The sequence below is a fragment of the Callithrix jacchus genome, chromosome X (assembly GCF_049354715.1).
Source record: "Callithrix jacchus isolate 240 chromosome X, calJac240_pri, whole genome shotgun sequence".
NCBI lineage: Eukaryota > Metazoa > Chordata > Mammalia > Primates > Cebidae > Callithrix > Callithrix jacchus.
Window position 1 is genome coordinate 82,409,948 of NC_133524.1, and position 26,272 is coordinate 82,436,219.

The 26,272-nt window shown below is 43.3% G+C and overlaps 1 protein-coding gene and 1 pseudogene across 1 annotated transcript; one reads left to right on the forward strand and one right to left on the reverse strand.

Moving 5' to 3' along the window:
* The first annotated feature begins 8,724 nt into the window (after positions 1–8,724).
* Positions 8,725–17,014, forward strand: LOC128930617 (cytochrome c oxidase assembly protein COX14-like; annotated as a pseudogene).
* Positions 17,015–17,634: 620 nt separating this feature from the next.
* Positions 17,635–25,164, reverse strand: LOC144581056 (uncharacterized). The gene is made up of 3 exons (XM_078363034.1): positions 23,668–25,164; positions 20,442–23,403; positions 17,635–18,574 (listed from the first exon to the last, which is right to left on the reverse strand). The coding sequence occupies exons 1-3, from the start codon at positions 25,162–25,164 to the stop codon at positions 18,555–18,557; spliced, it is 4,479 nt and encodes a 1,492-aa protein (XP_078219160.1). The 3' UTR covers positions 17,635–18,554.
* Between the last annotated feature and the right edge of the window lie 1,108 nt (positions 25,165–26,272).

Sequence of the window (26,272 nt, forward strand, 5' to 3'; positions counted from 1 at the left end):
TCTGAAGTTTAGAAAAATAAAACACACATATGAGTAAATGCAATTTTCTTTCTTCATGAATCTTTCTTTACAAAGAGTGTTTTCATTCATTTTTTTCTTCTACTTAAGCACATTATTTTTCTTTAAAATAATTAAACCTGAGTTATTTTCACATTTTACTATTTCTTCTGCTTGGAAATTCTAAGAAAACCCTTTTTAAAACTACTATCCACCACCATTTTTTTCTATTTTTTATTTTATTATTATTATTTTTTATTGTACTTTAGGTTCTGGGGTATATGTACAGATCATGCAGGGTTGTTGCATAGGTGCATACATAACCCAGTGGTTTGCTGCCTCAATTCCCCCTTCACCTATATCCAGCATATCTCTCCACGTTATCCCTCCCTATCCTCCCCACCCCCTGCTGTCCCTCCCCTAACCCCCGCAACTGACCCCAGTGTGTGATGCTCCTCTCCCTGAGTCCACGTGTTCTCATTGTTCAACACCTGCCTATGAGTGAGAATATGTGGTGTTTGATTTTTTGTTCTTGTGTCAGTTTGCTGAAAATGATGGTTTCCAGATTCATCCAAGTCCCTACAAAGGACACAAACTCATCATTTTTTATGGCTGCATAGAAGTTGTACCACAGTTTCTTTGTCCAGTCTATCATTGATGGGCATTTGGGTTGGTTCCAGGTCTTTGCTATTGTACACAGTGCTGTAATTAACATACATGTGCATGTATCTTTATAATAAAACAATTTATAATCCTTTGGGTATATACTCAGTAATGGGATTGCTAGGTCAAGTAGAATTTCCATTTTTAGATCCCTGAGAAATCGCCACACTGTCTTCCACAATGGTTGAACTAATTTACACTCCCACCAACAGTGTAAAAGTGTTCCTATTTCTCCACATCCTCTCCAGCATCTCTTGTCTCCAGATGTTTTAATGATCGCCATTCTAACTGGTGTGAGATGGTATCTCAATGTGGTTGTGATTTGCATTTCTCTAATGATAAATGATGATAAGCATTTTTTCATATGTTTGTTGGCCTTATATATGTCTTCTTTTGAGAAGTGTCTGTACATATCCTTTGCCCACTTTTGAATGGGTTTGTTTGTTATTTTCTTGTAAATCTGTTTTAGTTCTTTGTAGATTCTGGATATTAGCCCTTTGTCAGATGGGTAGATTGCGAAATGTTTTCCCATTCTGTTGGTTGCCAGTTGACTCTAATGATTGTTTCTTTTGTGGTACAGAAGTTCTGGAGTTTAATTCAATCCCGTTTGTCTATCTTGGCTTTTGCTGCCATTGCTTTTGGTGTTTTAGTGATGAAGTTCTTGCCTATGACTATGTACTGAATGGTTGCCTTGGTTTTATTCTAGAGTTTTTATGGTGTTAGGTCTTACGTTTACATCTTTAATCCATCTGGAGATAATTTTCGTGTAAGGTGGCAGGAAGGGGTTCAGTTTCAGCTTTCTGCACTTGGCTAGCCAGTTTTCCCAACACCATTTATAAAACAGGAAATCCTTTCCCCATTGCTTGTTTTTGTCAGATTCCTCAAAGATCCGGTGGTTGTAGATGTGTGGTGTTGCTTCCAAGGCCACTGTTCTCTCCCATTGGTCTATATATTTTTGGTACCAATACCATGATGTTTTGATTACTGTGGCCTTATAGTATAGTTTGAAGTCAGGCAGCATGATGCCTCCAGCTTTGTTCTTTTTGCTTAGGATTGTCTTGGCTATGCAGGCTCTGTTTTCGTTCCATATGAGGTTTAAGGCGGTTTTTCCCAGTTCTGTGAAGAAGGTCATTGGTAGCTTGGTGGGGATAGCATTGAATCCCTAAATTACTTTGGGCAGTATGGCCATTTTTATGATATTAATTCCTCCTTACCACAAGCATGGAATGTTTTCCATCTGTTTGTGTCCTCTCTTATTTCCTTGAGCAGTGGTTTATAGTTCTCCTTGAAGAGGTCCTTCATACCCTTTGTTAGTTGTATTCCTAGAAATTTTATTGTCTTCATAGCAATTGTGAATGGGAGTTCACTCTTGATTTGGTTCTCTGTTTGTCTGTTATTGGTGTATAGGAATGCTTGTGATTTCTGCTCATTGATTTTGTATCCTGAGATTTTGCTGAAGTTGCTTATCAATTTAAGGAGATTTTGGGCTGAGACGATGGGGTCTTCTAAATATACAATCTTGTCATCTGCAAATAGAGACAATTTGACTTCCTCCTTTCCTAATTGAATACGCTTTATTTATTTTTCTTTTCTTTTTTTTTTTTTTTTGAGATGGAGTTTCGCTCTTGTTACCCAGGCTGGAGTGCAATGGTGCAATCTCGGCTCACTGCAACCTCTGCCTCCTGGGTTCAGGCAATTCTCCTGCCTCAGCCTCCCGAGTAGCTGGGATCCCTTTATTTCTTTTTCTTGCTTGATTGCTCTGGCTAGAACTTCCACCATTTTTTTCTTAAACCAAATTTTTTAGAGTTTGGGGTCAGATGAAAATAAAGGAAAGTGTGGGTGATCAATGTTATGAATTTTTTTTTACAAAACATATAATGGCCAGTTTCTTGAAAACTTTTTATTTCAATTGTAATCATGTATTAACATTTATAATCTGACTTGTACCTTCCTAGAACCTTATCTGGTTCTAGGGCTCATCATCCCAGCTAAAATGAACTTTCTTAAAAATATTTTCTCTTACATTTTATGAACATTTTAAGTATCCTCATAAAATTTTCAAGCAAACTGAATACATAAATTTTCAGCTATCAGAAACTTTAAGCAAATAAGAATTTCATGTAATACTATAGATAATGATGAACAGCCAAGTAGTTAATCAGGGGAAGTATCAGAAACAATCAATCACAAGATTTATTGCTGGCAGCACAGCTTATGATTAAATTATTTGAGGCCTTACTTTTGCTATATATACTTGAAATTTTCAGAACAAATGTTTGTCACGTGCAATGGTTTTATCTTAAATTCTTATCAGTGTTTACTGAAAATAGCAATGATTCCAAAGACATTGATAATGCAAATGCATTCTTGAAGTAGCATTTATCATATCAAATTTAGAAAAAAAAGTGTTAGACTGCATGTTTTCAAGAAAATTGTTATGGTGCTAAAGATAAACAAAGCCAGACAGATGCTTGGTAAATATGGTAGAAAGAAATTTTACTCAGTAGTTGTTATTGCAAAACAGGCACTACTTCAGTGAGTTTTTCACCTAAGCTCAACTCTGGTAAAAAAATAACAGGAGACTTTTAAAATACTGGAATGTGAATTTTAAAAAACATACTAAAGAGCTAAAGGGCTTTAAGTGGGTGAGGATTGGTCCATGAGAGTAGGCCTTCTGGGATTGTTAATACTCACTGGCAAATAGCAAAACAGTGGGTTTTGTAAGGTAGGAACAAGAACTTCCGGTTATTATTTTTAAAAGCATTAAAGAAGTGGAGACTTCCTTGTATTGGAATGTACACTTTACAGGAGAAAAACAAAACCTGGTCTGTTTTAGGATGTGTTTCCTTAAAGTTTCAGATTGGTTATAATGCATTTATCATGAGTGACCCAATTTTGGTTTCTTCTGGTCTCTTGGGGTCTAGTGCATGAGCTCAATCCAAGACAATGGTCTCTCATAATTTTGTTAAAAAAAAAAAAAAAAAAAAAAAACCTCGTTTTGAGAACCTAAAACTCACTTAGGTGAGAATTGATCAAAACTTAGGTCTTAGTGTCACTCTGAGTTACCTTCATTTGGAATTTCCAGTCTAAGCATGCCATTCACATGTTATGGTGTTCTAATGGTCACACATTTCTTTGAGTTTTTTTTTGGTTTCAGTTGAAGAAGAGACCATTTGACATTTGAGAGATGGCTATAGGCAGACATATAAAATTCTTGAGATGCTACAGCACATCAAGGAGATTACTATCAACAGCATCAGGAGCATAATACCAAGAGTTTGGAGTATGCTCCTTAAACCAGGGTCCTCATGAACACAACGAACTGAAATTAGAGTAATAATGGACAAAATTAGACTTCAGAAGGTGGATAATGAGAAACTTTTGTGAGCTAAAAGAACATGTATTAAATCAATGCAAAGAAACTAAGGAACTTGAAAAAAGACATGAAAAAAGATTTGAAGAAATGATAACAAGAATGGATAACTTAGAGAGGAATACGAATGAATTAAAGGAGCTGAAAAACACAATACGAGAACTTCGTGAAGCATGCACAAGTTTCAATAGCCGAATTGACCAAGCAGAAGAAAGAATATCTGAAGTTGAAGACCAACTCAATGAAATAAAACGAGAAACCAAGATTAGAGAAAAAAGCGCAAAAAGGAATGAACAAAGTCTCCAAGAAATGGGGGACTATGTGAAAAGACCTAACCTACGTTTGATAGGTGTACCAGAAGGGGATGAAGAGAATGAATCCAAGCTGGAAAATACTTTTCAGGACATTATCCAGAAAAATTTCCCCCACCTAGCAAGACAGGTCAACACTCAAATGCAGGAAATACAGAGAACACCACAAAGATATTCCGCAAGAAGAGCAACCACAAGGCACATAATTGTCAGATTCAATAGGGTTGAAATGAATGAGAAAATACTAAGGGCAGCCAGAGAGAAAGGTTGGGTCACCCACAAAGGGAAGCCCATCAGACTCACAGCAGATCTCTCAGCAGAAACACTACAAGCCAGAAGAGAGTGAAGGCCAATATTCAACATTCTTAAAGAAAAGAACTTTCAACCCAGATCACCTGAGGTTAGGAATTCGAGACCAGTCTGACAAACATGGAGAAACCCTGTTGATACTAAAAATACAAAATGAGCCAGCTGTGGTGGTGCATGCCTGTAATCCCAGCTACTCAGGGGGCAGAGGCAGGAGAATCGTTTGAACCCAGGAGGCAGAAGTTGCAGCAAGCCGAGATCATGCCATTACATTCCAGCCTGGGTAACAAGAGTGAAATTCCATCTAAATAAAAGAAAGAAAGAAAGAAAGTGTCTGTTCATGTCCTTCACCCACTTTTTTAAAGGGTTACTTGCTTTTTCTTAAAAATTTGTTTAATCCACTTTGGGATGCCGAGACAGGTGGATCACGAGGTCGAGAGATCAAGACCATCCTGGTCAACATGGTGAAACCCCGTCTCTACTAAAAATACAAAAAATTAGCTGGGCATAGTGGCGTGTGCCTGTAATCCCAGCTACTCGGGGGCTGAAGCAGGAGAATTGCTTGAACCCAGGAGGCAGAGGTTGCAGTGAGCTGAGATCACGCTATTGCACTCCAGCCTGGGTAACAAGAGCAAAACTCCGTCTCAAAAAAAAAGAAAAAAAACCAAAAGTATAAAAATCCTGAAACAAACCTAGGCAATAGCCTCCTGAATAGGAGGTTAGGAATAGTCTCGAATTGTTAACCTCAGGTGATCTGCCCTCCTTGGCCTCCCAAAATTCTGGGATTACAGAAGTGAGCCACTGGGCCCGGCCGAACAGACATTTTTCTAAAGAAGTCAGTCAAGTGGTCAACAAGCATTTGAGAAAAAGCTCAATATACCTGATCACTAGAGAAATGGAAATCAAAACCACAGTGAGATAACATCTCACATAACTCCAAATGGTTGTTATTAAAAATCAAAAAATAACAGATGCTGGTGTGCTTGTGGAGAAAAGGGAACAATTATACACTGTTAGGGTGGAAGTGTAAATTAGTTCAGCATTGAGAAAGTAGTATGGAGATTCCTCAAAAAGCTAGAATCAGAACTACCATTTGACCCAGTGTTTGTATACTGGATTTCTACCTAGAGAAATAGAAATCATTCTACCATAAAGACACATGCATGTGAATGCTCATTGCAGCACTCTTCTCAATAGCAATGACATGGAATGGACCTAAATGCCCATCATTGACAGGTTGGATAAAGAAAATGTGGTACATATACACTATGGAATACTATACAGCCATAAAATAACAAGATAATGTCTTTTGCAGGAATCTGGATGGAGCTGGAGGCTACTGTCCTCAGCAAACCAACACAGAAACAGAAAACCAAATGCTACATGTTCTCACTTCTAAGTGAGAGCTAAATGCTAAGAACTTATGAACACAAAAAAGGAAGACAACATACATTGACATCTGCTTCAGGGTGGAGGATAAGAGGGAGAGGAACAGAAGAGACAACTATTGGGCTTAATTCCTGGTTGATGAAATAATCTCTACAACAATTCCTTGTGACATGTTTTCACCTATGTAACAAACCTTCACATGTACCCCCAAGCCTAAAATAAAAATTAATTAAAAAAACAATAAAATTAAGAATTTTTACTAAAGAGGAAAACCAAAACCATTGGCTTTTTTTTATGATGTAGTTTCTGTAAGGATTATTGCCAAGTTTAAGATAAGAAAATGAAGTGCCAGTTTATTCAGCTCCCAGACGAGGTTCTATGGTCAGGGGAAGGGGTCCAGAGAAGTCACACTGACTTCCTGGGTCATGGGGTTTTTATGGCTACGAGGAATGAGCAACAGCAGGGTGCTCTGATTGGCTCCAGGGGAGCGAGATTGGGATGGAGCGGGCTGCTATTGGTTGGTGGGCGGGTTTTTCTAGTGCAAGAGCCAGCCAGGGTTGCATCAGCCAGGGTTTTTTGGTTTCGGTTTCTTGGCCCTGGGCGCCAGTTTCCCCACGTCACAAGGTACTCCAAATGAGGCCACCAGCCTTACAGTTTCTTTCTCTGTGAAATATGGAAGTTGGTAAGGTTATTTTTAGTATTTAAGCATTGGAAAATTTTATTCTTTGGTGAGACTTTATCTCCTCACCCTTCATGTACACTTAGAGAACTCATGATATACATTCTTGCACCAATTAAAAACTGATCCTAGGAATAAATATTACAGGTTTATGACACATAACTGGATAAATTTAATATATTCAATTTGCCAGTTATATTTACATTTCCTTGAAAGACAAAATTTGAAACCAAAGGAATAAATTTTGAATTCAAAATGAGAAGCTTGGCCACAAAAAGCTGATATGGAAGGTGTTTTGGGGGACCTCTATACACAGCCATTAATTTTAATTTGGAAACATGAAAGACTGAATATGCCAAAGAACAATGACCATACAATATATGAAAATAGAACTCTGATCTACAACCTCTGCAGCAAACTGTCCAGAAAGCCAAATCACAATCTCTGCAGCAATCCGTCCAGAAGAATCAGGACTGAGTCAAAATCTAATTTTTGTCCCCATTTCCAACTCAGAACTAACCTTAGAAAGCCAAATATGTTTTCCAAACCAATCCATAAATTGTCCTGCTTCTAGCTAGCCCGCCTCTAGCTTCCCCATGCCTTCTACCTAAAATCATAGCATACTTTGTCACTCTAGTTTTTCACTATAAAACTTTTCTCCTCTCCTGCCTATCTTTTATTCTTTTGCAATGTAAGTGACAGTGGCTGACTCCCTTGCTATATAGCAAGCTCTGAATAAAAATAGCCTTTGCTTGTCATTTGGGTAGTCTTCAATTCTTTCTACAATCCAGTTATATAGATAATTTAGAGCCAAGATTTTTAACTGGTTATGTAAATGATAATGGACTAAGAGGCTTAAAAAGTACAAATGACTGACTGAGCATGGTGGCTCATGCCTGAAATCCCAGCACTTTGGGAGGCTGAGGCGGGGGGATCACCTGAAGTCAGGAGTTTAAGACCAGCTTGGCCAACATGGCAAAATCTCTTCTCTACTAAAAATACAAAAATTAGCCTGGCATGGTGACACGCGCCTGTAATCCCAGCTACGTGGGTGGCTGAGACAAGAGAATTGCTTGAACCCTGGAGGCGAAGCTGGCAGTGAGCCAATATCTCATCATTGCACTCCACCCTGGGTGACAGAGTGAGAATCCATCCCCATCCCTCCCTTCCAAAAAAGTACAGATGATGAAGCATCACTCAAATTCCACTGCATTCACATTTCTATGGGAGGGCCTGACAATGGGTATTTTAAGGAAGCATCCCAGATGATTCTTATGTACATTGCCATTTGAAAACAACTGCTCTGTGGAAATCTTGTTTAACTTTTTTGAATATTTATGAATACCCATTCCAAGCTAGATGATAGCAAAAAACAAACAAATGCCTATATTAGTTTTCAAATCTCGCAACTCCAATCTCTTGCCTAGAAAACATTAGGACTAGTTTGAAACTTGTTCTAACAGATAAAGTTAAATGCTCCTCCACCAAAGATTATTTAAAAAATATTTTCAATACTCTTTGAAATGGATCCCTTTAGCATTTTTCATAAACTGTTAACTGAAGTCTGCAGATGGTGAAGAAGCAATGTTAGCACAATGCACATAAGAGAGTCACTTCATTGCAGCACAGTTTACAATAGCAAAGACCTGAAACCAACCCAAATGCCCATCGACGACAGACTGGACAGGGAAAATGTGGCACATATACGCCATGCAATATTATGCAGCCATCAAAAACGATGAGTTTGTTTCCTTTGTAGGGACATGGATGAACCTGGAAACCATCATTCTCAGCAAACTGACACAAGAACAGAAAATCAAACACCGCATGTTCTCACTCATAGGCGGGTGTTGAACAATGAGAACAAATAGAAAGTCACCTTCCGCACCAATAGCTGAAGCATTCAGGGTTGCCCAGGGACGCTACTCTCTCATGTCTGGTTCTGAGTGCTGAGTTCTGTGTGCTGGAAAGTTGCGCAGACAGTGGCAGCAAGAGGCTGCCTGCCTGAGGAGGTCTCGGTTGGACGTGAAGGAGCTGCAGCATCCAGGGGACAAGATGCCAACTGCCACGTAACTAGCTGACATTGGCTATAAGACCTTCTCTTCTTCCATGATGCTCCTGACTGTGTATGGGCGGTACCGCTGCAGTGTCCGAGTCTACCACTATTTCCCATGGTGCAAAGCCCGGTGCCAGGCTGCAAAGGAACAGAAGACCTCAGGAAACCGGTTGAACTGAGGGGCTTTTTCTCCTGAGCAGGCAGGCCCAAGGCATGCTGTGGAGAGACCTCACCTACCACCATTTCCAAGTCAAAAGGACTAGAGCCTTGATGGTTTTCAAACTCTGTTGGAAGAAGGTGCCCCTGGTTTCTCTGGTTCTGCCAGTTTGTGCCAGTTTGACAGTTTATGGAGGCTATTGAATCATAATAGGAATGTGAGGGTGAGGTACACCTACAGACATTAAACATTTTGCCATGTCAAAAAAAAAAAAGAAGAGAGTCACTTTACCAGAAGAAACTTGATTGTTTGCCCTCAAATATGAGACCAATATAAGAGGAGCTATTCTGATCCTCTTATAAATGTAGAAAAGTAATGAGTCAATTGCTAGCTTATGATTAACTCTGACAAGGCTGTTCTTTTGGAAGGGCAGATGCTTTGCATTAAGTAGAATGTGGTATCACCAAGACAACGTACTGGGTTTCGTGTTGTATTCAAAACACAAATACCTGAGGGGGGAAAAAAAAGGACTTCCAGAAATAATCCCAGCTGTCAATTCCCCTAATGTGTAAAATTGAAAATTTCTAAGCAGTATTAGGGGGACTGTCTGCAAATATTAAAGATGCATTACTCTAATTACTAATAGCATATATTTTACCCTAATTATCCCCACTTTGAAGACTACCTAGGTTATTCAAGTCAGTGTGGCACAGTAAGAGCCAAAAGTCAATGTGAATACAACAAAGATAATTTTATTTTGCTGGCAGAGCAAGGCCACAAATAACCTAGTGTATCTACAACATATACTTATATACAAAATCTCTTTTCCTCTGTTTTTGCTTCCCAGCTTTGTCATCATGCATTTTTAATGGAGCTAGGCACATTTATAGATGTTAAAGCATAAACATAATTTTAATAATGATTATGAGTGGTTTATTGTCTCTTATAAATCACTTCATTCCCTGAAACTAAGAATGAAAATACTCACAACTAAGGAAAGTTTTGGAAGAAACGTCAGGCAAATAAGTAATATTTTTTCCACTTCAATGATGTCATACACTTCCGTTGACAATGTAAGAAGAGGAAATTGAGACAATGTCTGGGTGTGCAGTGTGAATACTAGAATGAACATTTAAGGGATGGTGTTTGTTGTCCAAGTCATGGTGAGGATATGAACAGTGAGGTATATTAGGGATGGAACTGAAGAAATTGGGAATTTAAAAATAGTGCTAATTCTGTGCCAGAAGAGAAAGTTCTAATTGCTTCCTGAATGTAAATATATTGGAGACAAAGAGGACATTAACTGTGATAAAGGTTAAACATCAAAGGGGTGTGGGCTACAGAGAAGAAAAAGTGCATAGTCTTCCAGTTCTAAAATAACAGTCTTTCCAACCTATTGAAACTACACTTTATAATCTTCTTGAGAGAAAGGAGATTGGATTATCTTGGATTTAGAATACTTTTTTAAATACCTTTACTCCTATGCAATTTCTAGACTTAGAATGCCACATTATCTTGGATTTAGAATACTTTTTTAAATACCCTTACTCCTATGCAATTTTTAGATTGGCTGATAAATAATTGGGACTGCTAGATGTATATCAGATATCCAGGTATGGAGCAAACTAGTGAGAAAACATGCAAATATTTGACATTTGTAAAATTTTTATTTTGGTATTTTTAAAATTATAAATTATAAAGAAGGCATGTGACTATTCAAAATCATGGATTAAAGGTACTGTCTGACATTTTTTAAGCATATGTAAAATCAAATACACGGGAGCTTTATTGTCCCTACAATCCATGCCCTGAGTTGACAAAAATAGAGGAGACTACTTTGTAATAAGGTCCATTTAATAAATTTATTACCTACGTTTCCCAAAATCGCATTCACGATGGCATGGAATACAGAGAATACCAGTAAACAATGTTTACAGTAAGATTCTAATATATAAATATGATCTATTCTATGACTATTTTGGAGTCTACAAAGCTTTTTGAAATACCAAGTTATCCATTGAAACACTCAAATACTTTTCACTTACATAATACTCATAGCATCTTATTTAATATCTCCAAAATGTAACGTTTTGGAGGTCTTCTCCCCTCATTTTAGTTTCTTTTGTGTTTAGCTGAAATCTACCCAAATTCTTCCATTCTGCTCTCTCTCTATATATATATAAATATATTTGCTTTCTCAGATACAAACTAATTGAAGACTTTTATCTATTGAAAAAAACAGATTAAGACTAGCAATGGTAGATAAAACTTCAAATAATCACTGGTTAATCAAATTTTCTCACAATTCTGAAAGCACTGGACAAATAATTGTTTGTGAAGGTATTGTGCATACTAATTTAATGCACTATTTGGGTTCAAGTAAAGAAAATTTTTTAAAAAACACAACATTTTCTAAGAATATAGATTCTGAAAAACTTTCAAGCCTTTCTTGGACTATCTCTGACCTTGCAAACATAGACCGTTTCTCTCTTATTTTTTTGTTTGAGTGCAGATTAAATCATTATTTCTTGGCTACAATACTCCCCTAGAGAGTACCAGATTATACTTTTCCTTGATGTTTTTGTTGGCGTCCTAATGGAATAGATTATTTTTTCTCTTCAGACACAAAATTTACTCTTAAAATTGTCAAATATTTGTCAAACATTTGTTATTTATCTCTCCTTGTTTTATTTCCAAGGAAAGCAAAAATCATTTGGCATCCCACTGGCCTCCAATCTGTTTCACTGAGAAAGCTCTGCTTCTAAAACTATACGAGTATCCTACCTCTAGGCTCAGGGACTGTTGCAGAAAAGAGAGACAGGTAAGATTATAAGGCTGTCGGTTTATTTTGTTGATGGTTTCCTTTGCTTCAGAGAAGCTCTTACATTTAATTAGATCCCATTTGTCAATTTGTGCTTTTGTTGTGATTGCTTATATTGTGATTGCTTTTGTTGTCTTTGCAATGAAAAATTTGCCCCTTCCTATGTTGTGAATGATATTGCCTAGGCTTTCTTTCAGGGTTTTAGTAGTTTTGGGTTTTACACTTAAGTTTGTAATCTATCTTGAGTTGAGTTTCGTGTATGGTGAAAGGAAGGGGTCCAGCATCATTCTTCTGTATATGGTTAGCCAGTGATCTCAGCACCATTTATAGAATAGGGAATCATTTTCCCGTTGCTTGATTTTGGCAGCTGTGTGGAAGACTAGGTGGTTGTAGGTGTACAGCCTTATTTCTGGGCTCACTATTCTGTTTTCTAAGTCTCATTGTAGAGATCATTCACCTCCTTGGTTAGCTGTATTCTTAAGTATTTTATTCTTTTTGTAACGGTCATGAATAGAATTGCCTTTCTAATTTGGCTCTGGACTTGGTTTTGTTGGTGCATATGACTGTTAGTGATTTTTGTACACTGATTTTATATTCTAGAAATTTTCTGGAGTTGTTTATCAGCTGAAGAAGCTTTTGGGACTAACTTTGGGGTTTCCTAGATGTAGAATCATGTCATTTAAAAACGGAGATAGTTTGACTTCTCCCTTTTTTATTTGGATACCCATTATTTCTTTCTTCTTCCTGATTGTTCCAGCTAGGCCTTCCAATACTGTCTTGAACAGGAGTGGTAATAGAAGGCTTCCTTGTCTATTGGTAATTTTTCATTGTAACTCTCTTTTACCAGTTTTTCAAATATTAGCCAACAGATGGCTTAATTTCTGCTTCTGTTTTAACCTCCTTCAGTTAAAACTCCACACAAATAATCATCTTTAAATTCATTTGATATAAAAGAAAAAATGCTCAACCTAATGAGTTTAATATTAGCAAAAGTATTTAGGTAATTCACTTTTTAAACAAACAAATAACAACTACAACAACAAAATACCCACAGAATCAAAATCAATACAGTTACTTTGAAGCCAATCGCGTTGGATGTGTTTGGCTGTCCATAAGCTGTTTTCATGTTAACCTATTCACATTTTCCTCTCAGCAGTAAAAAGGCCTAGAGTGATAGGATTACAAGCCTAAGTAAGAGTGGAGTCAGTCAATATGTAAATAAATTTCAAAAGGCAGACATGGAATTATAAGCTAAGAAAACCCTAAATACTTGCTATTTTCTACTCAAGTATATATATAAATCCATCTATTTATCACACAGACTCTTACTAATGACTCTAGAAAATTTAGCCTTATTTTAACTAAATGATCTGACATCATTTTTCTTAAAATCTGATTGAATTTGTAAGTATAATGTAACAAAAATAAACTGCAATGTATGAAGCTATTTTGAGTCAGAAAAATTTTGTTCTTTTTATATCAGTTATCACCATGATACCTGGGTAACTTAAGAAACATATTAGACAACTGGAAAACGTATAAATATTTGTCATTTTTAATTATTATGAAAACAAATACTTGCATAAATTAATGAGGTTGATAAATGATGGAAATATATGTAGAATATTTTTCAAGAGTTTAGGTGCATAAAAACTGATCAACTTTCTATATCACAGACCATAGGCCTCATATATTTGTGCTATAGCTGGAACCTGAGCAATGCCATTTTATAAAAGACAAAAGCTGCTTTCCAAAAATAAGTCACCCCATTCTCTTTGCAATAACTGCGGGCCTTGGCTTCTGGAAATAAACCACTGCTCAACGAAATAAGAGAGGACACAAACAGATGGAGAAACATTCCATATTCATGGTTAGGAAGAATCAATATCGTGAAAATGGTTATACTGCCCAAAGTAATTTACAGAATCAATGCTATCCCCATCAAGCTACCATTGACTTTCTTCACAGAACTGGAAAAAACCACCATGAACTTCATATGGAACCAAAAGAGAGCCCGCATAGCCAAGTCAATTCTAAGCAAAAAGAACACAGTGGGGGGCATCACACTACTGGATTTCAAACTATACTACAAGGCTACAGTAATCAAAACAGCATGGTACTGGTACCAAAACAGAGATATAGACCAACGGAACAAAACAGAGGCATCGGAGGCAACACAACATATCCACAACCATACAATCTTTGATAAACCTGTCAAAAACAAGCAATGGGGAAAGGATTCCCTGTTTAATAAATGGTTTTGGGAAAACTGGCTAGCCATGTGCAGAAAGCAGAAACTGGACCCCTTCCTGACACCTTACACTAAAATTAACTCCAGATGGATTAAAGACTTAAACATAAGACCTGGCACCATAAAAACCCTAGAAGGAAATCTAGGCAAAACCATCCAGGACATAGGAGTAGGCAAGGACTTCATGAACAAAACACCAAAAGCATTGGCAACAAAAGCCAAAATAGACAAATGGGACCTAATGAAACTCCACAGCTTCTGCACGGCAAAAGAAACAGTCACTAGAGTGCATCGGCAACCAACAGAATGGGAAAAAATTTTTGCAGTTTACCCATCTGACAAAGGTCTGATATTCAGAATTTACAAAGAACTCAAACAGATTTACAGGAAAAAAACAAACAAGCCCTTTCAAAATTGGGCAAAGGATATGAACAGACACTTGACGAAAGAAGACATATATGAGGCCAACAATCATATGAAAAAATGCTCATCGTCACTGGTCATCAGAGAGATGCAAATCAAAACCACATTGAGATACCATCTCACGCCAGTTAGAATGGCGATCATTAAAAAATCTGGAGACAACAGATGCTGGAGAGGATGTGGAGAAAAAGGAACACTTTTACACTGTTGGTGGGAGTGTAAGTTAGTTCAACCATTGTGGAAGACAGTGTGGCGATTCCTCAAGGCCTTAGAAATAGAAATTCCATTTGACCCAGCAATCCCATTACTGGGTATATATCCAAAGGACTATACATCGGTCTACTATAAGGACACATGTACACGAATGTTCATTGCAGCACTGTTTACAATAGCAAAGACCTGGAACCAACCCAAATGCCCATTGATGATAGACTGGATTGGGAAAATGTGGCACATATACACCATGGAATATTATGCAGCAATCAGAAATGATGAGTTCATGTCGTTTGTAGGGACATGGATGAATCTGGAGAACATCATCCTCAGCAAACTGACACAAGAACAGAAAATGAAATACCGCATATTCTCACTCATAGGCGGGTGATGAAAAATGAGAACACATGGACACAGGGAGGGGAGTAGTAAACACTGGGGTCTATTGGGGGGAAAAGGGAAGGGCCAGCGGGGGGTGGGGGAGCTGGGGAGGGATAGCCTGGGGAGAAATGCCAAATGTGGGTGAAGGGGAGAAAGGAAGCAAAACACACTGCCATGTGTGTACCTATGCAACTGTCTTGCATGTTCTGCACATGTACCCCAAAACCTAAAATGCAATAAAAAATTAAAAAAAAAAAACTGCTAGTTTACTTTGCAGAATGCAAAGAGGTAAAACTGCTTACCTTCTCTTATCAGTAACTGCCAGAGTTGCTAGCCTTTGCTTACCGATAATAACCAGAATAAGCAGCCCAAGATAATTCCATCCTGGCTCCTGCAACTTGTAATAAGTAACTAAGATCTGTGATTCCCACCCTACCCAGATAATGTATAAACTAATGTTTATCTTGACTTCTGTAAAGCACTTAAGTAACAATCGGAATGACAAAAGTCTCCTGGCCCTTGGAATGTCCCGAGCCCCCCCTTCACCTTCGTCTCGGCCCAGGAGGTGATTTACAGAATCCACTAGCCCTCGAAATGTCTGAAGCCTTTCATCCCCATCCCCGCTCCTCACCCCGACTCCCAAGGTGGTTTTACAGGTATAAAAGAATCTTGTCACCCTCCATTCGGGGCCACGGGATGGAGAGACATGAGTCCTCCATGGTCGCCGGCAATAAAGACCCTGCAATTTGGTATACTTTTGTCTTGGTGTTGACTTTCTATGCTCGGTCCGGTATAACATATTAACTGAGACATTATTCTGAACAAAAATAAAGAGTAGAAACCAGAAATAGTAAGCCAGTCATGTCTCCATCTTTCATGTTTACCCAACTGTCCCTGAATAAATGGTTTTAAGTTCTGGATTTGCTATGTGCTCAAAGGTGAGAAAGAGATAAAATGAGGGATGAGGGAAAGGAGAGAGAAAGGACTTGCAGTGTTTATGCGTTTGGGGTCATGATGCGAGATATTTTAAAATGTAATTCCAGAAGAGGTAACACACAAAGCCATCACCCCCCATCAATAATGGAGTGTGAATGGGTAGATATGTTTTCTTTAATGGGCAATTGTGAGAGCAGCATTTGGTACACTAGCTGCACATGGTACCTCTGATGGACTAGCATTCTGAGTGATGGTTATAAAGGAGTGAAGAGATCCCAGAGAGTTTTAATAAGACTATTCCTTACCATTAGAAATGTCCTTACCATTTTCAATTTGATGGCTATTAGCACCAGAGTGTCTCATTTAGGAAGCAGAGCATCAGATTTCAAAAGTTAGCACACATCACTCCCTGAAATCATACATTTATTTATATATGCTTATAGTATCTTTATCTTTATTTCTTTACCTTTGTATATAAGCACTTGCTTATTGTATCTTTCCTCCTTTAAAAGTTAAATCTGAGAGCATAAGATCAGGGACTTGGTCTTGTTTACCACTGTGTCCCCAGCACCTAGAGGAGTGTCTGTCACATATAAGAATTTGAAAAGCTGTAATCCCAGCACTTTGGGAGGCTGAGGCGGGTGGATCACGAGGTCAACAGATCGAGACCATCCTAGTCAACATGGTGAAACCCCCCATCTCTACTAAAAATACAAAAAATTAGCTGGGCATGGTGGCGCGTGCGTGTAATCCCAGCTACTCCGGAGGCTGAGGCAGGAGAATTGCCTGAACCCAGGAGGCGGAGGTTGCGGTGAGCCGAGATCTCACCATTGCACTCCAGCCTGGGTAACAAGAGCAAAACTCAAGTCTCAAAAAAAAAAAAAAAGAATTTGAAAGGCAATTTTTTGAGTGAATGAATTAAGTCAAATTATGGATCTATTACTCTTGTAATGCTATGTAACTTTTTACATGTGATTTGCAAACCTCCTTTTAGATGTTTCCCTAGAGAATTGTCAAATGGCTTTGAACAAAATGCTGATGATGATATGGAAGATTAAATAAAGGGTGAAGGGTGGTGTCAGATAGGGATGAGGAAGGTGTTGTTAACTGAAGCAAACGTGACTCTTATGTTTTAGCCAAGAGACTGGCAGCATTTTGCCCTTGCCCTAAAGATTTATAAACTTTGTACTTGAGAGAGATGATTTAGTGTATCTGGGGGAAGAAATTTCTAAGCATCAAAGCATTCAATAGGTGACTTGAGTGCTGTTAAAGGCATTGAATTTTAGAAGGGAAACAGAGCATAAACGTTTGGAAACTTTGCAGCCTGACAATGGATAGAAAAGAAAATCCCATTTCCTGAAGCGAAATTCATGTGTGCTGCAGAAATTTGCATAAGTAACAAGGAGCCAAATGTCAATCCTCAACACGACGGTGGTGGGGGGGGGGATGTCTCCAGGGCATGTCAGAGGTCTTCACAGCAGCCCCTCCCATTACAGGCCTGAAGAAAAAGTGGTTTTCTGGGCTGGGCCCGGGGTCCCCTTGTTTGTGCAGCCTAGGGACTTGTTGCCCTGCATCACAGCTGCTCCAACTGTGTCTGAAAGAAGCAAATGTAGAGATTGGGACATGGCTTCAGAGGGTGCAAGGCCCAAGCCTTGGCAGCTTCTGTGCGACCCCCTTGTAGACCCCTGCCCGGTACCCGATCCCAAGTAACAGCTCGAGCGAGAGTTGGAAGCCGAGTTCAGGTTTATTGGGACCAGCGGGCAGGCCAGGAAAGGAAGGAGATCGGGGCTGGCTGCAACTGCGCAGCTGAGGTAGGAAGGTTTTATAGGAGGGTGTACGGGGCGTGGACACAGGGCTGGTGGAGTGTCGTGGGGGTTTAGGATAGGCTGTCCATCTCTGGGCAGGCTGCTGAGGTAGCTCAGAGGGTTATGTGTCGGTTCGGGATAGGCCGAGGCTTGGCGGGCTTTTCTGTTGCGACGATTGGCTACTTGTCGTTGCTGGGCAGAACAGAACTGGTTTGGCGGGCTTTTCTCAAGGCAGCAAGAAGCCTGAGGGGAAGGCGGGGGCAAGTGACCTGGGGAAAGATGGCGGGGCTCTCTACCGAACATTCCCGACTCCTTAAAAAGGAAAAGGGGGCGATGGAATCGTTCTGACTGCTTCCTGCTGTACAGGGGCGGAGTGGGGTTTCAAGGAGTCTGAGAGGTCGGCAGAGGGTGGTATGCATAGTTGGACTGACGAGGGGTTGGCTGTAGTAACATCTGATGGATGGTGAGCCGGGTGAGTTCTTGAAACCGGCGCTGTAGGAACTGAAAGAAACAAGGAGCAACTGATAAGAGAAGGAGAAACCCTATAAGGGGACCGAGAAGGGGAAGGAGATAGGGTAGAACACCGTTCAGCCCTCCCCATAGTGGGTTGTCGAGGAGTGCCTTTCTTCTTGCGGCTAAATTTTCCTGGAGGGTTTTTATATTATCTCTAACGATGCCAGAGCGGTTGGCGTAGAAACAGCACTTTTCCTCTAGTGCCAGGCATAGTCCTCCTTTTTCTGCGGTAAGTAGGTCTAGGCCTCGGCGGTTTTGCAGGACTACTTCAGCCAAGGAATCAAGCTGATCCTGAATAACCTGTATAGTGGATGAAAGCAGATCAACATCATTAATCAACTGGAGGGAGAGCTGATGATAGGAGTGCAAAGAATAGCCAAGTCCTGCTGCCCCTGTGGATAGGGCAGCGGTTACTCCAAGGGTAGCTAGTAGAGGAATGAACTGAATTGCCCGTTTTTTTCTGCTCACGATTACATCGAAGCTGGGAAGAGGGATGGGATCATCCCCAGAAACTATGCTGGCATCAGGAAACAAGGAGGCTACCATACATATTCCTGACCAGTTTTGAGGAAGATAAGAGAAGGCCATGTTGCTCCCGCAGACAAAGCTTTGTCCGGCAGGGGCATACATGCTGGAGCTGCTATTTATAAAGTGGGAACAGTTGCAGGAACTCGTGATCGAGCCTAAGTCAATGTCATAGGAATTATTCATGAGTGACTTTTGATAGCAAGTGATATTAACACAGAGGTTTGACAAGGGTTGTACAGCGAAAGGAAGACGGAGAGTTCCATTTGTGCTGAAGTCAGGGGTCATGGGTAGAGCTAAAGGCATAGGTGTACCTAAAGGCATACAGATCCAGCAGTTGTTAGCCAATGAGGAATTACTGTGTAGGAGGAACTATGAACTGCTTTGAGGAGATTTTGGGTTTGAACATCCAGGTCTATCTGTCGAGACTTGGGTAGGGCTATGGGGTGGTAAGATATAGTAGGAAACAAGGCCTTTAAGACCTCTTTGACATGGTGGGATCTCATTTGGTCATGTGGGCCTCCTCCATCACTGAGACCAATGCTCGGGCTGCTTTCCCAACATGCCATTCTTCCAGAAGTCGGGCAAGGAGCAATGGCATATTTGTAGGTGGTGCCTAATGGGGAAGTAGAGGCCCAGTCACCTCCAAACGAGCCATCATGTTTGCCATCGATCCAGGCTGTAAAATAGGTTTTTTTATTCCTTATGCAAGTGGTGTAAGTTTTATAGCAGCTGCTGTGGACCGATCGGTGAATTTCTGTGGAAGTGGAACTGGGAGTGGAACAGTTACAGGCTGGTTGGGGAGACCCTGGGGAAGTTATTGCTATGGTGGGTTTGTTAGCGCATTCATAGCGCGGTTTGTGGCCATTGCCATGAGTAAGGTATGCTGTCTTTGTTCCACAATCAACTTGACTTACGAAGGATGAGGGCATAGAGAGTATAATCCCTCCTTTGCATTCACAGGGCTCACCATAAATAGAATTTAAGACTTGGTTGAGATCATACTGTTGCCCAAATCCACTGTGAACTGTGGGCAAGAGGGTGGAAATTATAGCGAGTAGGGGCCACATGTTGGGTCAGGGTTGAAGAGATTGGGCAAGTCAGAGTTTCCGTATTTTGAGTGAAAGGGGACCTGTGGGGACGCACTCCCAACGGGGTCTAAAGGAGTCACTCGGACACTTCTTAACCCTGGAAAGGTGTACCCAGGATGGAATCTGAGCAACCTTGATAGCCGTTGGGGTGGTTAAGATGACGGTGTAGGGCCCTTCCCACCGAGGTGAGAGGGGTTTTGGAGTGAGAGTTTTGATGAGGACAGAGTCACCAGGGGCAACCTTTCCCAGAGTGGGTGGGATTTCAGAGGTCTGGGGTATGGAAGCGTTGGCGTGTTCCCTGAGTAAATGCCTGAGAAGGGTAAAATAAGGGAGGTAGGTATTCAAGGGGGAACTTTCTGGAGAAGGTGGAGAGGATAGCAGGAAAGGTCGCCCGTATAGGAGCTCAAATGGACTGAGCTGTGAAGCCCCTCGGGGGCGAGCCCGCAGCCTGGCAAGAGCTAATGGCAGTAATGAGACCCACGACTGCTTGAGCTCGAGAGAGAGTTTGGTGAGTTGATCCTTGATTAGTCCGTTGGCCCGTTCTACCTTACCCGATGACTGGGGGTGGTAAGCTGCATGCAACTTCCACTGAATTCCTAGGGAAGCACAGACAGCATTAGTAACTTTGGAGACAAAGGCCGGGCCGTTGTCCGACTGAATAGTGGCCGGGAGCCCAAACCGAGGGATGATGTCCTGGATGAGGTGGGCAGCGACAGTGTCGGCGGACTCCGAAGTAGTGGGAAAAGCTTCGATCCAGCCTGAAAAAGTATCAACAATGGTTAACAGGAACCGAAATTTCTTATGTCTTGGCATATGAGTAAAATCAATTTGCCAATCTTGTCCTGGTAAGGAACCACGCAGCTGGTGTAGCCGTCGACGAAGGTGACAGGCCCCTTGCGAGTTTGTTTTTGCACAAATGGGACACTGAGCGTGGACCTGGTGGATAAGGGAAGAGAGCCCTTCTGGATGTAATATGGGCAAAAGGAAATGGAGTAGGGCCTTTGGCCCGATATGCAGGGAATCATGAATGTCCTTTACGATTGTAGTCTTTTGTGCTTGGGGGAGTATCAGAAGATCGCGGTTGAAGGCCCATCCATCCCTAAAGGTCACTTCAGGATTTTGCTGTAAGAGTTTGAGCTCAGAGCCGGAATACTGTGGTTTGTAGCAGCGTGACAGGAAGTAGATCTCCTTTGGGGGTGGGCAGGTTTGTGCAGAATCTCTGGCCGTCCTGTCTGCAAAAGCATTACCTAGGGCTACTAGGGACCCTGAGGTTTGATGTCCCCGGCAGTGAATGATGGCAACCTGCTTTGGGAGCTGGATGGCAGAGATGAGATCCGCTATGAGTCTCCCGTTAACTACCGGGGTGCCTTTAGTGGTTAAGAATCCTCTCTCCTTCCAGATCATACAATGGGAGTGGGCAATAAGGAAGGCATACTTTGAGTCTGTGTAGATGTTGACAGTTTTGTCTTTGGCCCACTTGAGAGCCCGGGTAAGGGCGACTAACTCAGCCTGTTGTGAGGTGGTTCCTAGGGGAAGGGAATGAGTCTCAATGACGTCTGAAGGAGTCACTATTGCATATCCAGCAATGCGGGGTTTTCCTGGGCGTAGAAAGGAACTCCCATCTACGAAAAGCGTCGCTTCGGCCTCGATAGGAGTGGAATATAGGTCAGGCCGTGGGGATTGAGTTTCAATGATAACCTCGAGGCATCGGTGATCTTGTGTTGGAGCGGTGGGGGAAGGGAAAAGAGTGGCTGGGTTGAGAGCAGGGCAGTGGGAGAGGGAAATATCGGGGTTCTCTAGGAAGAGGAGGTGTAGGAGTTGGACCTTGGACGGCCCAAGGTGTGGTAAGGCCTGACTGGACACAAGCTCCTGCAGTTTGTGAGGAGAGAATACTGTGAGTGGTTGCTGGAGGTTGATCTTAAGGGCCTCTGTAGTAAGTGCGGCAGCTGCTGCTAAGGCCCGAAGGCAAGGCGGCCACCCTTTCTCTGCGGGGCTGAGTTGTTTGGAAAGGTATGCTAGTGGAAGGAGGGTGTTGCCGACCGGCTGAGCCAGGACTCCTACCGTGATGTGGGCTTTCTCGTCTGTATACAGATGAAAAGGAAGATTAGGATTGGGTAGGGCAAGAAAGGTGGAAGCGCATAGCGTCTGTAAGAGTGCATGGAAGGCTCGGGTCACTGTTCCCTGTGAGGTAAGTGGGCCTTCAGGAGTGTCTGCAGCTGCTTGGTAAAGTGGCTTGGCTAAAAGGGCAAAGTTGGGTACCCAGTGTCGGAAAAATCCCACTACCCCCAGGAAAGAGAGTATTTCAGTGGCAGACTGAGGAGGTTGGAGGGCCTTCAGAGCCTGCAGTCGATCGGGGATAATGGATTTCTTTCCCGGGGAAAGCTGTAGGCCTAAGTAAATGACTGATGAGGTAACGAGTTGGGCCTTCTTTCTTGAAACTCTATACCCTTTATCTCCTAAAAAGTTGAGCAGGATCGTAGTGGCTCGGGTGCACTCTCCCTGGCTGGGGGAACAGATGAGTAAATCATCGACATACTGGAGGACAACAGATGGGGCTAGACGGCAGTCTAGAAGGTCGGTCGCCAGGGCTTGGCCAAACAGGTGAGGGCTATCCCTGAATCCTTGGGGAAGAACTGTCCAGGTGAGCTGACAGGAGTTGTCAGTGAGTGGGTCTTCCCAGGTGAAGGCGAAAATGAAATAGGAGTCCGGGTGTAAAGGAATGGTAAAAAAGGCGTCCTTGAGGTCAAGGACTGAAAAGAAAGTGGTATCGGAAGGAATTCTAGAGAGTATAGTATATGGGTTTGGGACTACAGGATGTATAGGAACCACTGCAGCATTGACTAGTCGGAGGTCTTGAACAAGGCGGTATTCCCCTGAGGGTTTTCGGACTGGGAGGATGGGAGTGTTACATGGGGAATTAATGGGTATTAGGAGTCCGCGGCTTTTCAGCCTTTCGATGATGGGGCGAAGTCCTAGGCGGTGCCTTTTGGAAATGGGGAACTGAGGCCGACAGAGAAATCGAGGGGAGTGTTCTTGGAGACGGATCTTAACTGGCTTATGGTGCGTAGCCACCACAGGCGTGTCTGTCTCCCATACCTTAGGATCTACCTCGGGAAGGAGGATGTCTGAGGAGGCGTGGTCTGGGTCAGAGCTAAGATGGTGAGCTACTAACAGGAGGTGTTGGGGAGAGGCCGGGAAAGTGATGTGAGCTTTGAGTTTCGTCAGGATGTCTCGCCCCAGCAGAGGCACAGGGCAAGACGGAATTATAAGGAAGGAATGGCTGAATGGGACTGAGTTATACATGCAAGTGAGCAGTGGAGTTTGGCGTGGGGTGTGTGCAGCCCCATCGATTCCCATAACAGAGACCTGGGAAAGCGTGGTCTGGCCTTGGAAGGAGGGAAGTACAGAGTAGGTAGCCCCCGTATCGAGCAAGAAGGAGACGCTTTTTCCCGCTACCTGAAGTGACACCCTTGGCTCGGCGAGGGTCACTGGGGTCGACGAGCCTGGGCCCCCCTAGTCGTCCAAGAGCCCCAGCAGCTCAGGATATAAGCGATCAGGTGAGTCAGGCCCCTGAGCAGAGGGGTCAGAAGCTGGCTCTCCTGACGAGGTACCCCTTGGTCCAGTACCTCGGCTTGCATTTGCCGGGGTCCTAGATCCCTGGGGACACTCTGATTTCCAGTGGCCACTGAGCTGGCAGAGGGGGCAGGGCCTGGTGGGCGGCCGTGGTTGTGGACAGGCTCGAGACCAGTGTCCTTCCTTTCCACATTTGAAACATGCCCCTGGCGGGGGCTTGGAGCGGCTGTCTGGGCCCCTGACTCCTGCCGGCCGTAGGGCTGCCACCAGGGCTTGGGTTTGGGCCGCCGCTAGGGCTTGGGCCTGCAGCGCAACCTTCTGCTTCAATCGAGCTTGGCGGGCAACCTCAGCTGCATCCTCCCTGGCATTGAATACTTTAAAGGCCATCTTAACCAGGTCTTGTATGGGAGTCTCTGGGCCTTCTTCTGCCTTTTTTAGTTTCTTTCGAATATCGGGGGCAGATTGGGAAATGAAGTGGGAAGCTAAGATAGTAGCCCCATTTTGGGAGGCTGGGTCTAGTCGGGTATAGCGGACAAGGGCGTCCTGAAGGCGGTTGAGAAAGAGGGCAGGGTTCTCATCTGGCTGTTGTGTGATTTCTCTCAGCTTATCATAGTTAACGACCTTATTGGATACAGCCTCCAGTCCACGCAGCAGATATTGAAGCATCCGGTCCCGGGCTGGAATGTGGGAGCCGGCCCCATCCTGATATACCCATTGGGGATCTGTGGTAGGGATGACTTCTGTACCTACTGGAACTTGGTTTGGGTTTATAGCATGATCTCTATCTGCTTGATGCCTGGCTGCTGTCATGACACGTTCATACTCTTCAGCAGAAAGAGTCGAAGTACAAATGATTCGAATGTCCTGCCAAGTGAGACTATAAGCCTGGGTAAGATACTGAAACTCCTTAATATATGTGGAGGGATCAGCCGAGAAAGACCCGAGACGGCGCTCAATTTGAGCCAAGTCTTGGAGAGAAAAAGGGACATGAACCCGGACAAGGCCCTCCGCCCCGGCCACCTCCCGTAGGGGTGCCATAACAGAAGGAGGCACTGAGGTCTTAGTACGGGTATGGGCCGCCACGGGGGAAGAGGGGGGAGAGCTGATGGGAGGAGGGGCGGCCGCAGGAGTAGCGGAAGCCGCCGCCATTTTAACTCCTGGTTCCGGCCGCACCACGTGGGCTGTGGTAGCGGGAGGGGTAGGTAGAGAGGGGGAAGAAGGCAGGGTGGGAGGAGGCACAGAGGGAGGGGGGTTGGGTGGGTCAGCAACTTCCGGAGTTGGAACAAAGGGGGAAGACAAATGGTCCGGCATTTCTTCCTGCAGAGTATAGGGAGGTGGCTTGGTTTGGGAGGTAGGAGTCTGAGGTAGAGTAGTTCGAGCTAGGAGGACCTGGTGAGTAGAGCAAGTGGAACAGAGGTCAGGGTGGGAACGCAGGTCCCAAAAAGCCTGAACGTAAGGCACTTCCTTATCCTTGCCAGTTCGGCGGCAGAAGTTATCTAGGTCGCGGAGCACATTGAAATCGAAAGTGCCGGTGGGAGGCCAATGCGACTTGTTATCGAGCTGATACTGGGGCCAGGCCACCTGGGAGAGGAAGATAAGCTTTTTTCGCCTAAGGGTTTGGGAGTAGCCCAAACGAGTGAAATTGAGAAGCAAACAGCCAAGAGGGGTATTTTTAGGAATTTTGGACTCCGCGTTCCCCATGGTGCGGGTGGCGAAGGGTTCCTGCCAGTCGAGGGAGCTCGGAACAGTATCCGAGTGGGCTGGGGTAGTGTGGGGGAGGCGTCCCTCCAACCCACCAGCTACTCCAGAGGGAAGTGGATAGGAAAAGACCAGAGAAGGCGTCCCCTGTCTGATCGTTCCTATTTAAATCGGCGGATTTGGGAGGGTCAGAGAAGGCGTCCCTTGTCTGCCGACCCAAGGCTCCTGGAGCCGGGTTGGAGGATCCTGCTCGGGCCGGCCGGCGCTTGGCGAGGGATCCGCGGACGGGGACTGAGAGGAAGGGCCTTTGCCACACGCACCACAGAAGGAGAAGGTAAGAAACAGGACTTACCTGGTTCAGAGTGCTGGAGCCAATTCGGAGGAGGGCTGGAGAGGTCGCTGGAGGGAGGGGGTCGCTAGGGGGGCTAGCGACCCTCACTCCCGGGTTTCGGCACCAAATGTGCGACCCCCTTGTAGACCCCTGCCCGGTACCCGATCCCAAGTAACAGCTCGAGCGAGAGTTGGAAGCCGAGTTCAGGTTTATTGGGACCAGCGGGCAGGCCAGGAAAGGAAGGAGATCGGGGCTGGCTGCAACTGCGCAGCTGAGGTAGGAAGGTTTTATAGGAGGGTGTACGGGGCGTGGACACAGGGCTGGCGGAGTGTCGTGGGGGTTTAGGATAGGCTGTCCATCTCTGGGCAGGCTGCTGAGGTAGCTCAGAGGGTTATGTGTCGGTTCGGTATAGGCCGAGGCTTGGCGGGCTTTTCTGTTGCGACGATTGGCTACTTGTCGTTGCTGGGCAGAACAGAACTGGTTTGGCGGGCTTTTCTCAAGGCAGCAAGAAGCCTGAGGGGAAGGCGGGGGCAAGTGACCTGGGGAAAGATGGCGGGGCTCTCTACCGAACAGCTTCCACATGCTGTTGAGCCTGCAAGTGCAAGTGCACAGAATCAAGAATTGGGGTTTGGGACCCTCCACCCAGATTTCAGAAGATGTATGGAAATGCCTGGATGCTGAGGTAGAAGTTTGATGCCGGGGCAGGGCCCTCATGAAGAACTTCTGCTAGGGCAGTACAGAAGGGGAATGTGGGGTTGAAGCCCCGACACAGAGTCCCTA